This window comes from Apteryx mantelli, chromosome 2, assembly GCF_036417845.1.
Source record: "Apteryx mantelli isolate bAptMan1 chromosome 2, bAptMan1.hap1, whole genome shotgun sequence".
In the NCBI taxonomy this organism is placed as follows: Eukaryota; Metazoa; Chordata; class Aves; order Apterygiformes; family Apterygidae; genus Apteryx; species Apteryx mantelli.
In genome coordinates, this window is record NC_089979.1 from 129,995,729 (window position 1) to 130,008,587 (window position 12,859).

At 38.0% G+C, this 12,859-nt stretch overlaps 1 protein-coding gene across 6 annotated transcripts in view; it reads left to right on the forward strand.

The window, feature by feature from the left end:
- RFTN1 (raftlin, lipid raft linker 1) overlaps window positions 1-12,859 on the forward strand; it is a 98,275-nt gene that overhangs the window by 67,819 nt on the left and 17,597 nt on the right. For all 6 annotated transcript variants that reach the window (XM_067291530.1, XM_067291526.1, XM_067291531.1 and 3 more), the window contains 2 exons: window positions 1,212-1,635; window positions 5,681-5,884. In XM_067291530.1, the coding sequence (XP_067147631.1) occupies window positions 1,212-1,635; window positions 5,681-5,884 (628 nt within the window). The remainder of the gene's footprint in view (window positions 1-1,211; window positions 1,636-5,680; window positions 5,885-12,859) is intronic.

The window sequence follows — 12,859 nt, forward strand, 5'->3', positions numbered from 1 at the left end:
TTATACAAAAGTCTTCATTATTCTGCTCCCTCCCTTGTGTTTTCAAATTAAAAATTCAGAAAGAATTCAGTATTTTACTTGCTACTGAAAAGCCTGAACTGTTACGCTTAGGTTCATACTAAGCTGAACTTAGAGAATAATTAGGACACACTAATTCTGTAGAATTACAGGGTGTGCACAGAAAGTTGAATTAGTCCTTCATTCTCAAGACATTTATTTTTGAAATGTTTATGTGTTTAAACTTTATTATATGAAAAGTACATGTTACACTGGAAACCTTTTCTTTGCTGTTGATGATTTTGACAAATGAATCAGTAGACACTCATATGTCTTCATGAAAGTCTGGCTCTTGTTGCAGTTTCTCCTCTGTTTCAGGAGCGTGAGGCTGATGGCTCCAATGGACGGTGCATCAGAAACATTGAATCTGTGTAACAGAGATTTCTCTTTCTGCTTCATCTCAAACCTTTCATTAATTCCTGCTTTACTAATTGTCATTACTGCTAGCCCAGTGCTTTTTTCTGAGGATCTTTAATGATTTGATTCCATCATTTTTCTCCTATACCTAAAATTTAAAGAATTAATACTACTCCTATCTTACTTTTCATTATTTTTTTCTTCTTCTCTCATCTCACAACTCCTTTTTCTATTCTGTGAGTTCTGTATCTTCTCAAAAGTGATGTACTGAAATAACTTTACTTTTTATACACTCATTATATGAAAGTTTGTCATTCGTGTCTCAATTCAAAATAGGGAAAACAAAAACTGTTGTTATAGTGGTGCATGTGACAAAGGGAATTAATGAACATTTCCTTGCATGAATGTCATAATCAGAGCATTCCTTATACAGCAGGAGATGTAATATTACAGGTCCCTGATTTCGTAAGGTTGATACTCAAAACTCATTTGAGTAATACCACTTCTGTTAATTTAGCATAAGTAAACTTTTCAAACAGATATTTTATCCCTGGTGAAGACATGTGGAGGTGTTTTCTCTTTTTTTGCACTTTCACATTATTACAGACTGTTTAGGGAACTTGTCATCCTGCTTAACTAGAGTTTAACGTTTTATATAAATACAACATAACAATTTCCTGTGATAGTGGACAAAAGTAGTAAAATGGCATTCTAGCTCCCTTGATGGGTGTTATTTTCTGTATTTCTGTGTAGTTAAGAAAGCTTGGAGTTAAAACCTAATCTTTTTTGACTTGTAGATTCAAGATGCTGCAAGTCAAGGCTTGAAATTCGTTGGAATTATACCTCAGTACCATTCCCAAAAGAACTGCCTTGTCAGCTGCTCTCTGACACCCACCAGTAACAACTCTGTGCAATCAAAAGATAATAAAAACATTTCAAATTACCCTAAGGATCATGCTTCACTGGACAGCGAGAAAATAGACGGCATTAATGGATGCAATACTCTAGCAACAAGTGAGGAAAGCACTGACCAATATGCCACATCCAGGGAGGATGGGAGAGGTGAAGGACAGGCTGCTGAGGAGCTGGATTTTAAGTCTGCAAGCAAAAATGAGGAACAGCTTGAACACGAGAACCCAAGTGTAAGAGAAGCAGCTGACAAGCAGAATGGAGTAGCAGAGAGTGAAACATCAGCACGAAGTTCAAAACCACTTGCAGGCAGTAAGTATTGTCATGACCTCTAATGCATAAAAGCCAAATTTAAGATTGCCTCAAGTATGTTCCTAGCACCTTTAGGGGCTTGGGGTTGGGTGAGGAACCTACCATTGCAACAGAGTAGAAAAGATGCACCAAATGTACCACTTACCCTGCTTTTCAGCGTGTTCACAATGACTGAGAATAAGTCAGGTGGCAACTGGAGAGATGCTATAAGCAGATGCACCTTTGTTATGACTAGTTTGCACACCTGAGTTTAAAGGCTTACTTTTGTCTGCTCTTCAGCTGAATTGATTCATTTCTGTATGTGGTGCCGATACCCTGGGAGCTCTTGATCTTTGTATCCTTTTTGTCTGTTGAAAAGAAACCCTGCTAATTTGTCTGAGAAGGTTTTGCAGCAATAGAAGCAATAAGTCTCAAAGCCTTATCATCACATTTAGGTCCTTTGCAGCAGATGAATCAGAAACTAAACCAAATCAGGAATGATGTGAATGTATGTGACCCGGACCTTGAGTCTGCTAGTTAGGTTGGGTCAATGCTAAAGTTAGAATTGTAATTATTGGAAAGTAGTGATTATTTTTGTTAATGGTTCATGTTTGGAAATTCACAATAATGGTCCTTCTGATAATGTTGCTCCTGATAATTTGCCTTCTTATTCTCATATATTTTTGGAACATTATTCTTCATATGCCAGTTTCTTTCTCTGATATATTTTTCCTCAGGTGTGCTTTCTACTTTAAAATATCATCTTATACCAACTAAAAAACAAATCTCTTGTCAGGTCTCCAAATAACCTCCTTAAGCTGTTTGTTTCCGGGAGGTTACTTCAGTGGCAGGAATTGTGTTTGAAAATAGGATGTAGACTAGAATAATTTAGAGAATGAGAAGTCAGAAAAAAAGTCCTTGTCTCCTTCCCAGTTTAAACCTCAGAACATTTTTCTTTCCTATATGTGTCTAAATCCTAGAAAACATTGTGTACATTTATTTCTCTTACTGCTTTGCTTATTTTCCTTACAAGCTACAAGTCTACATAAGGAAATTCCATTGACATTCCTTTGAGTTGGTGCTGTCCTTGACTTTATCCCTATTCTTTATGTTTAACATGAATTCATTCAAACAATCCTGCCCCTTTGGGGATTTTATATGTAGGATTGAGAATGACTTTACATGGCCTACCCGCCGGACTATTGTCTTGATTTCCGTTGCATTTTGATGCAATTAGGTTTTTTGTCATCAGATTTGGATCAAACTCTAGTAACCTTTCACCGTAGTTTCTTCAATTTTTGTTGGGCAAGAGGACAGCCAGATTTGGTCAAAGCATAGCTATTATTTGAATAATATATTCTGGTTTATGCTAGAATCTTGCACATTGTAGAACCACTCTTAGTCTTGTAGTTCTAAACTAGTTATCTCCAAGTCAGTCAGACCAGTTCTATCTCTTTTTTTTTATATACTCTGTCTTCGAGACAGTTCACCCAACAAGTTTAATTATATTTTGATGCTGCTCTTCTCCACACTGAACAATGGAAGTCTTTTAGTGCAATTAACCATGTTTTTAATATTTCTGTGTGGTGTGAAGCTGAACCACTCAAGTGTTCCCTACTTCTGTCTGCCTGCAACACCCCAGAATTTTATTACAGCTGCTGATTTGCCAGACAGGAGCTTTTGTTTTTAAAGTCTTTTTAGTTTATTTATTTATACTTCTCCCTCTCAGTGCTTTCTGGCTTGAATTTATTAATTTCTTATGCATTTTTTTAACTGGTGAGTTATGCTAATACTTTCCAAGAGCAAAAGTCTGAGAAGGTAGTTTTTTATGTGACAGAAAAAGAAATAGCTCACCTATAGTAGGATATTCCCAAATATATTGCCTGCACAACATTACTGATTTCTTTATTAGTCCTGTATGGCTTTTCATTATTACAGCACTCCCTTTTCCTCCCATGGAAAATGTATTTCAGTCTTTGGCATCAATCCTCCATCCTTCCTTGTGAACATGAAGGTAGAAAGCACCAGGTGTTTTTTTTTTTTTTTTTCCCAGTTAGCCTACTTGCTCAGTAGGAAGTTAGCACTCTTGGACTCCTTCTTCCCTACGTAAAACTTCAGAAAAAAATGTACCATTTCTTACTATCTATGGAATTTTAATTTTGTTCCTTTGTTTAGGATTTTACACTGTTCAAGTGTTATTTTTATGCTTCATTTTTTTTTGCCAAATATTTTGTAGTGCTCAATCACTTTCCCTTTTATTAAAGGGCTCTCAAAACATGTGTTGAAAATTATTTGCCTGTGAGCAAGGCAAAAATATTCCAATGTTATGTCAAAAGCTTTGAGTTTTCTAGAACCAAATTGAAGGTGGCTTTGCCTATACTTAAGCAGTCAAGCTCCCTGCTGAAAACTGCTGTCAGTGGTGGCTTAATCTTGAACTGCGTCTAGGACTGGCATGGTATATGCTCAGTAATGGTTACAAACCATGTTAGCCATTGAAAGACTCCCGCAGATTTCAAATACGTGCTGTACGTATCCCAATGTCAAATCCAAATTACCGTCTCCCTGTTGACTTCCAGTTCCTTGTTTTGCTGTTGTTAGTGTGATGTCTTCATGCACAACAAAAAAATCTCTACTTCCAACACTGGAGTCTATTTTGGGGGTCAGAATCAAATTGAATACATAAGTTGTCTGTGTGCGCTCTTTTGAGTTATTCTCATCATTTTGTTCGTTCTAAACAAGTGGTAAACAGCAAGGGGGATTCATGTTGGCAACTTACTGCCATGTACTCTATTTAAATCATGTCTCATCTCTGAGACCATTAGGTCTCTTTTTTATATTTGGTTATGTACTGAGCTTATTGCTCTGCTGGTAGCCTCTCTCGGAGCATATCCATTCTAAAATCATCTTTTTCATTTGTTGCTCAGTGACGTTTCTGAGAGAGAGGAATCCTAACATCTCTCTTGACTTTACTTTCTTTACTATAATACTTGAGATTAGGATATTATCACTTGGAAACAAGAGGAGCTGCTTTCAACTTGAGGGGCCATATGAACTTTTTGCCTTTTAAATTAATTTTTTTGGGGGGAAATTTTTGGCTCTTGGATGTCAACAAAACTTTTATCATTGATTTCCCTGTCCATTAATAAGTGAAATAATAATGTGCAACCATTTTATATCAGTAGCTTTACTGGTGGTTATACCCTCCTGAAAGTTTGGAAGGTTTATCTGCACTTAAACTTACTTCAAACTTTACAGCTGTGAATATTTTTGTTGCCAGCATTGACTTTTTTTTATAATGGTAAGACTAAATTAACTGCTCCTGAGATATACTAGGAGTGATATGCAGCAGACTCTAGAAAATTTTCTCATCTGTAAGACCTTCATAGTTCCACTTTCCAAAATTCATATGCTGTTGTGTTAGTGTCTTGCCTTGGCTCAGACTCAGAGTAAATCAGCTAACCAGCTAGCATAGTCTCTGTATTTATGATTCATTGCATTTCCTTTAGCTTACTCTACTCCTTGCTGGTTCCATGCCACTGTATTGCCAAAACAAATTACTAAATATGTTAATTTAATGATCATGATCTATGGAATTCAGTTACTCCTAAATTTGCAATAAGATTTCAGATTTGAACTATCCCCAGTGTCACAGATTTTTAACAATTCTTTCAGTGGAAAAACATAAGTTCTATTTGCATTAATTTCTAATGGTGATGTGAATTCTACAGTACTTAATGCAGTTTGTAGAGCACATTTGTTTTCGTATGTTTATTTATACTGATAACTCCAGTAAGAGGGAAGTCAAGTAGTACTCAAATATTACTATCTTTAAATGTTTTCTTTTCCACGGTAAATACATTATTAATAATAAATGCTATAACAACAATCAAAATACCATATTGGGATTTGGGACCCTACCACGCCGGACATTGCACAAATGTGTTAAGGAGATAACCCCAGAGTATTTGCAGTTGTACAGTGTAGTCAGGAAAGGGCAAACGTTTTAGCTAAAATAGCATGTTATGGTTGTTTTATTTTTCCAACTTCAATTTTTTTTTTCTGCTAGAAACAGAGATCTTCGCTCTGTTCAACAAGCCAAAAACCCCGCAAAGATGCAGTCAGTATTACACAGTGACTATCCCAATGAGGATCTCCAGGAATGGGCAGACTGTCAACAGCTTGGAAGCAAATTGGCTGGAGCACATGACAGATCACTTCAGGAAAGGAGGCTCATTGGTAAACGCCATCTTCAGCCTTGGAATGGTAAATGGTATGGAAATTAGAGAAAGCATTATGCTGTGATTATTTTCCTTTCTCCTTTAATAGAGGTCATTATCTTTGAAGAGAAGACATTTGGGAGGTGCTTTTAGTGGAGGCTCGGGGTAGATTTCTTTTAGATCAGCCCATTTCAGTGAAGTGGAATGAAAGCACAGGAAATATTTTGGCATCTGAATAAGGAAAACTGAGACCATGTATTGTATTTTATAAACATAATAGAGATGATTCTGTAGCTGCAGAAATATACAGACTTAATAAACAGCACCAAGGAAAATGAATTAAAATAAGATCGTAAAGCAGATGGCATAAATGGAAAGAGCTTTCCTCTTAGCTGTCTGGCCACACACTGTGTTTGGGTCTGATCCTAGGTCAGTATAAGGTCCCTCTAGTTTCGTATGTCCAAAATATGGTCAGCTACTACCGGTTGCTGCAGGGGTCCTTTTCACCTTGACAACACAGTGTTTTACAAAATTATCATCTTTGTTTCATCCTAGCTAGTGTGTATGAATGAGGGCTCGATGTTGGTCTTACTGTAAGAATAGACTAAAAAAGCTGTTTGCACACTGTGAAAATGTAGCACTAAATCCACGATTTGAATCCAGCTTAATAGGGTGGGCAGTCTGTTCTACGCTCCTGGCCACCTGGTGTCTCCGAAGTCAAGCTTGCGTCTGTGGTACGAAGAAGGATTTTGGTGCCTAATAGCGATCTGAGGCACATAACCAAGGAACCATGAAAATAAGCTGAGGGGAGGAAAGTACTTGAACATAAAAATGTTGGCATTATCACTGGATAAAAATATGTTATGAGTATACTTCATAGTTCAAATGCTTAGGGCTGAATCTTGTGAATGCTATGAATCTTTCACCTAATTTTGGTTTGTTTGGCATTCCTCAAAAGGAACTTGGCAACTTATAGATTGGGCACTGCCTCTGAGGTCTGTGGGTTTGAGCCGCAGAATCATAGGAGAACTGCTTCCAGAGCATCTTCCTATTTTGCAGCTGGTCAGAATTCCTGGACCCGTGATAAAAAAACAGCAACATTAGTTTGTTCTGGTAAAATGCAACTGGGAAATTAACAGGCAGTCCTAATTTTTCATTTTGCAGCAAGTAGCAAAAAAGGAAGGTCTAAAGTTCAATTGATGGAATGCTTTTGCACAGCTTCCTGGAAAGTCTTGTAATTGCTAGTTAACTTGCTTAAAAACAAATGATCGTTTATTTTATATGTATAATTTGCAGCTCATAGAGTCAAATCTAATTGGCTGTATCAGGCTCAGTGTTTTCTTTAATAAAAACTGCTTATCAGTGTGCTCTAAAATGCTTTAAGCACAGCATTTTTCTGTTATTTAAACTTTTAAAGTTCATTTACATAAGAGAACTCTGGGGAAAGTTCACGCACTTGAATACTGCAGTGAGGAGTGCCAGATAACTGCCCAGACACAGATAAAGTAAGGCTGAATAATGATGGTAAAGTTTCTGTGCAAATGGAACAACAAATTTGTAATTGAGTTATATAAAAGTAGACAGATTCAGGGTTAAGTTAGACTAGAGATTGAAGACGGACTATTACAAAACATTTTTATTAGTGTTTTACAGTTACAGGACAACAATTTTAAAAGTCAAGAGGTTCAGAGTTAAGGTTTTAAAAAGTGTGAATATTAGTTAGAACAATATGATAAATGCCATGTCCATGCTATTAGAAGAACATTTGCTAAGAACATTTGTAAGCTGCTACCAGTTGCAGCTAAAGGTTTATGATTTAAATCCTAAAATTTTCCCATGCTGCAGAGAAGTGATATATCTTATTCAGTCAAATACTGATATGAAGCAACCCAGGGGAAGGGGGAGGGAGGAAAGACGAGGCAGAGGGCTTCTCATCTCTACTTTTTTCTGGCCTTTTATGGCACCCTATCCAGCTCTTCACTAGCTGGTCTCCTAATTCACTGATTAATCCTCCTCTAAATTAAGGTAGTATTAGCATACTTTCTTTAATTGGTTATATTACATTTCTTTGTTCTGGGAGTTTTCCTCTTTTCTGAGTTTTTCTCTTTGTCTTAAAATATGAATTCATTATTTTGCATATTAGACTTAAAAGCAGAGTTGTTATCTTCTTTTTTTTCCCTTGTCCTTGGAATGCCCAACAAAGTGAGGATTTCCAGATTGTCAATTATCATAAATTCATTTCGTCCTTTTGCCAGTACTTTTGCCTAAAAGAGTTTTAAAGTTCACTGATTACAATTGTTTCTTTTTGTACCGAATAATTAAGAAATATAACGCAATTGCAAGTTACAATATGTAAACCATGCAGAGCTATGCCATATATTAAATATTTTCAGGTTTTGCTAATAAGTTAGAAACAGCAGCTTGCTTATTCCTTGAATGTTCTTACGTTAACGACTACAGTTATTTAAATTTTGAGCTTAGTCACTTAATGGTGTTTCTTATCCAACTCAGGTCATTGCTGCCTCTGCCTATAATCCCAGATCTAAACTGACCCTCTATAATGCTCAACTCAAGTGATCATGGGACTTCACCCATTCTCTCTCCTAGTGAGAAGCAGGTACTGTAGCGATAAGCTACACATTAACAACACTGAAAATGGTGAGGATACAACAGGCGGCATCTGCTTCTTTCAGTAGCAGCAAGTCTCCCGTCAGCGGTGTGAGAGTAGGTGAGGGTGAGAAGGGAGGGAGAATCAAAGTTAAGGTTATGTTTTGGTAACTTAACTGAGTTAAAAAAGTGACAGGACAAGAGGCAATGGGCACAAACTGAAACGCAAGAAGTTCCATCTGAATATAAGAAAAAACTTTTTTTTACTGTGAGCGTGGTTGAGCACTGGAACAGGTTGCCCAGAGAGGTTGTGGAGTCTTCTTCCTTGAACATGCTCAAAACCCAACCGGACACAGTTCTGGGCAACCTGCTCTAGGTGACCCTGCTTGAGCAGGGCAGTTGGACCAGATGACCTCCAGAGGTCTCTTCCAACCCCAACTATGTGATTCTGTATAATTACAAGCCTGCTCATCCTGAGTTGTTTTGAACTACAGTTCTTTAAATACACAGCATGCCTGTATTTGTTTGCCATTTTGTCTGTGAATTTCCTGACTTTAAAACTTAGAAGAAGCTAGCCCACCAACCAGAAAACATTGGCAGTATTTAAAAACAAAGCAAAGAAAACAAAATACGAGTTGCTTGGAAGACAAAAGTAGTCAGGTTTTTAGAGGTGCAGATTAATTGTCCCTGTTGTATTTGCACTGCCTTTGACAGAGTGGAACCAGTGATGCATTTGGTCAGTTATATTCACCTTACCCACTGAAGTGGCTGGGATTTTTATCATTTATATGGAATTATTTTCTCTGTGTGTACTGAAGGTGAAAAGATTCAGGGGGAGAGAAATCTATAAATATGAAGCAGAGGCCAACATTCAGATCACATGCCACATAAACTCACTGATAGTTAGTTTTCCTCATTGAGAGCAATCGATTGCAGGTTAGCTTCCCAGATGAGGGGGCTTTGTAGTTTAGAGGCAACACTGGCAAAATTCTTGCCCACTAGTGGACCTGTCATAGTAAATCTTTTTCCCATATACTTCTTGTAAATCAGAAGCAGGAACATTAAAACAGCTTTTTGTCAACAGAACTACATCAAATATTTATACAACCCAGTGAAAATAGCTTTTTGTGAACAGTAGGGTACCTTAATAAAAAATGCAGTGGTAATGGAACAGTTTCAGAGGAAGGAAGGTGATTGTAACCTTTATGTTCTGAGCCTTTTCTTTAAGAAGTTATGTGTGTTCAAGAGCGTGGAGTGGGAAATGCCACCATGAACCGAGCAAAGTCAGAATGGTTTATTTTATTGGCATGACTTAGTGCCCTATTGCAAATAGGCCAACATTTGGAATTACCAAAGAACTTTTTAATACAGGCTAAATTCCAGGAGATCAAGCTTGTTAAACAAGAGATTATCAAAAGAGGTTGCAACCATATCAGAATCAGGGAATACCTTGCATGAGAAACAGTGGTAACCGGAAAGACCAGCTTAATGTATCACTATATAAAGCTTTGGACGGCTGATTTTGTAGATAGTTTAGGTGAGATTCAGCTGAATAAATGTAGGAATTTGCCTTGTAGATGTCTACATCTGAGTTGTCAACCAAAGTTGCCATTATAGTCAGTGGAGATCTAGGCCTGAACCAGTACAGTCCAGTCGGATCTGCATTGTGATGCACCTCATCCTACAGTAGAAATCAAAAAGTGATCAGATAAATTGAGGTGGGTGATTTAGTGACGGTAGACCTCAGCAGAGGCCCACCAGGAGAGTCAAGGCTGGAGCACTTGCCCAGTGAGGACAGGCTGAGGGAGCTGGGCTTGTTCAGCCTGGAGAAGAGACGGCTTCAGAGGGGACCTAACTGCAGCCTACCTGGTACATACAAGGAGGAGCCAAGCTCTTTACTGAGGTACATGGTGGGAGGATGAGAAAAGATGTGCATAAATGGAAAGAAGAGGTTCTAGCTAGATACAAGAAGAAATGTTTTTCCCATGAAAACAGTTGAACATTGTAAGAGACTGTCCAGAGAGGTTGTGCAATCTTCATCCTTGGAGGTTGTCAAGACCCAACTGGATAAAGCCTGAGCAACCTGGTCTGCTCTTTTAGCTGACCCTGCTTTGATCAGGTTGGACTAGAGACCTCTGGGGTCCCTTCCTATCTGAATTATGTTATGATTCTGTGAAATTGTGTTCTACATGAAATATTGCTTATTTCTCTCTCTCTTGATTGTAAAGAGAGCCTTAGGTGAGCAACTCTGCTGTAGACATCTATATCATGGATATCTAAGGTTAGCTGAGATGAATCCCACCTTGTGGGTCAGCTCTAGAACATATGATTGTAGGCTAAGTTGCTGTAGACTCCTGAGCATCTGTGGGATAAAAGTATTGCAGGTAGACTGCATCTGTCCAATTCTTTGTCCTTAAATTGCAGAGTCATGCTTTCACACATCTGTGTAAGAGTTTCCTTGAAATTCCTGCTAATCCTGACACCACAGTGTAGATTATGTGTGCCTTTTCTCTAAAATACGATACCCTTAGTCCTCTTTCTGCTCTCTCCTTTCCCGCAGTTATTCTAAGCATCCCAAATGTTTCACATGATAGGGGTTGCATGGTCCAATTATTCCTTCCTCTACCTCCCCCTTTGAGCTGGTAGAGTGGTAGATGAGCTGTAAAAGGGCAGATGTGCTGCCAAGGTATGAGAATTGGCAGACATATTCATGGCAAGAAAGTGTTAAACACTGTGGCAGGACAGGTAGAGAGGAGATCTAGTTATCGTTAAGGGGGGGAATTGTAATGAGTGTCATCAACCAGTTTCTCTTATGGAGTTTTTCACAAGCATCACTCTGTTGAACAGACACCAGCAGGCATCAGCTCTCTACCCTTCATCAATTTTCCCCTTCTAGTTTTCTGATTTTCCATAGGGATCTTTTCTGGCCAGAAGATAAATAAATCTTAGAATTGATTGGATGTAGCATTCAATGGTAATCATTGGACATCCAACAAGGAAGTGCAGCCAAGTTTATCTGCTGCGTGTAGGATCTCACAAGCTCAGTTATTAGTTTCTAAAAGATTACATATGTGCCATGATGTTCACATATGTAGAAGCTGTGAACTGTGCAAGTGGAATGTGCAGCAGAATGAAGCATAAAGGATGATTTATGAGTGAGTGCAAACACACACATGCTGATTGTGTTTTGATCCCTTATTAAATAGCTGGCAAATGAGTGGGTAGAACTCAAGCTGCACTTGTGGCACAAGTGTGATGTTGGATTTGATTAATAAAATTTACAATACATTAACGGAACACCTACTCTGTATAAAATTTCTCTTATAATATTTGAATGTCTGTGTGTAGTGGTGATTTGTGGTTTTCTGCTTTTGGCCTTAGCTGCTGTCCAGTGATCCTTGCTTTGGAAAATTAAAGGGTTATTTGTATATTATTCATCCTAAAATAGATCTCGATATGGGTTTGGGTATTGGAATAAGATATTTTGCACAGAAGTTGAGTTGGTTCCTGATTTTAAATCTAGGGCCTAACAAAGTGCCATTTCTGAATGAAATATGGTAATTAAATCTTATACCCCATTTGCTCTGCTATAACCTATAACCCAGCCACTTAACTGTTCTTATTATTTCTCAACAAAAATGTCTGTTCTCCTCATTGGGATGAAGAAATCTATCTAGATGACAGGAGTGCAAAACACCTCCCTTTTTGCCTCTTACCCTCATCTTCCTCCAGATGCAGCTGCTGAAAGGAGTTACTGCTTTGTAATCCAGTTTATCCTCTTTGGAGCAATGTGTAATAATGGCAGACTGTAGTGATGACGTTTCTTTGTCCCTCTTTAATCTGAACAGAGTTACAGGAAGCCTGTCTGGGGAGTCAAACACAATGAAAGTAGACAGTGTATTTTTCTAGTTCTTTGAGTCTCCCAACCAAATCCCAAGGAAAGCTACTAGTAAGTGGTTTACATTTTCTTTGCTCACAACTGAGCTCAAAAATCTGTTCTGTTTTAGACATGAATATTTGCATCTGCTCATTTAGAACTTAATGGCCTGATTGAAACTGCACAAAAGAGAGTAGCTGACCATGTAAATAGAAGCAAGGGGATGTGCACGTGCTTTACACCTGCAAGAATCTTGCTACATGCATTTGTAGACAAAAGTCTTCAACTGTAGGAGCCTGGTTTGTTGTGGGCTTTGCACGTCCAGATGATAAATTGAATTTAGATCATATAGTGACATCAGATGATGTTGGCTGAGATAGATTGTGTCTGCAGGAAGTAGGAAGCCACTTAATCCTCTCCACTGCCTCCTATGTGAAAATTACTTGCAAGTTTGATGTTTTCCTTAGGAGGTAGTGATGCTTTCCCGCTAGCATCTCTTGACCTCACAACATCCACCAAGAAAGTAGGAGGAAATAACTAAGCA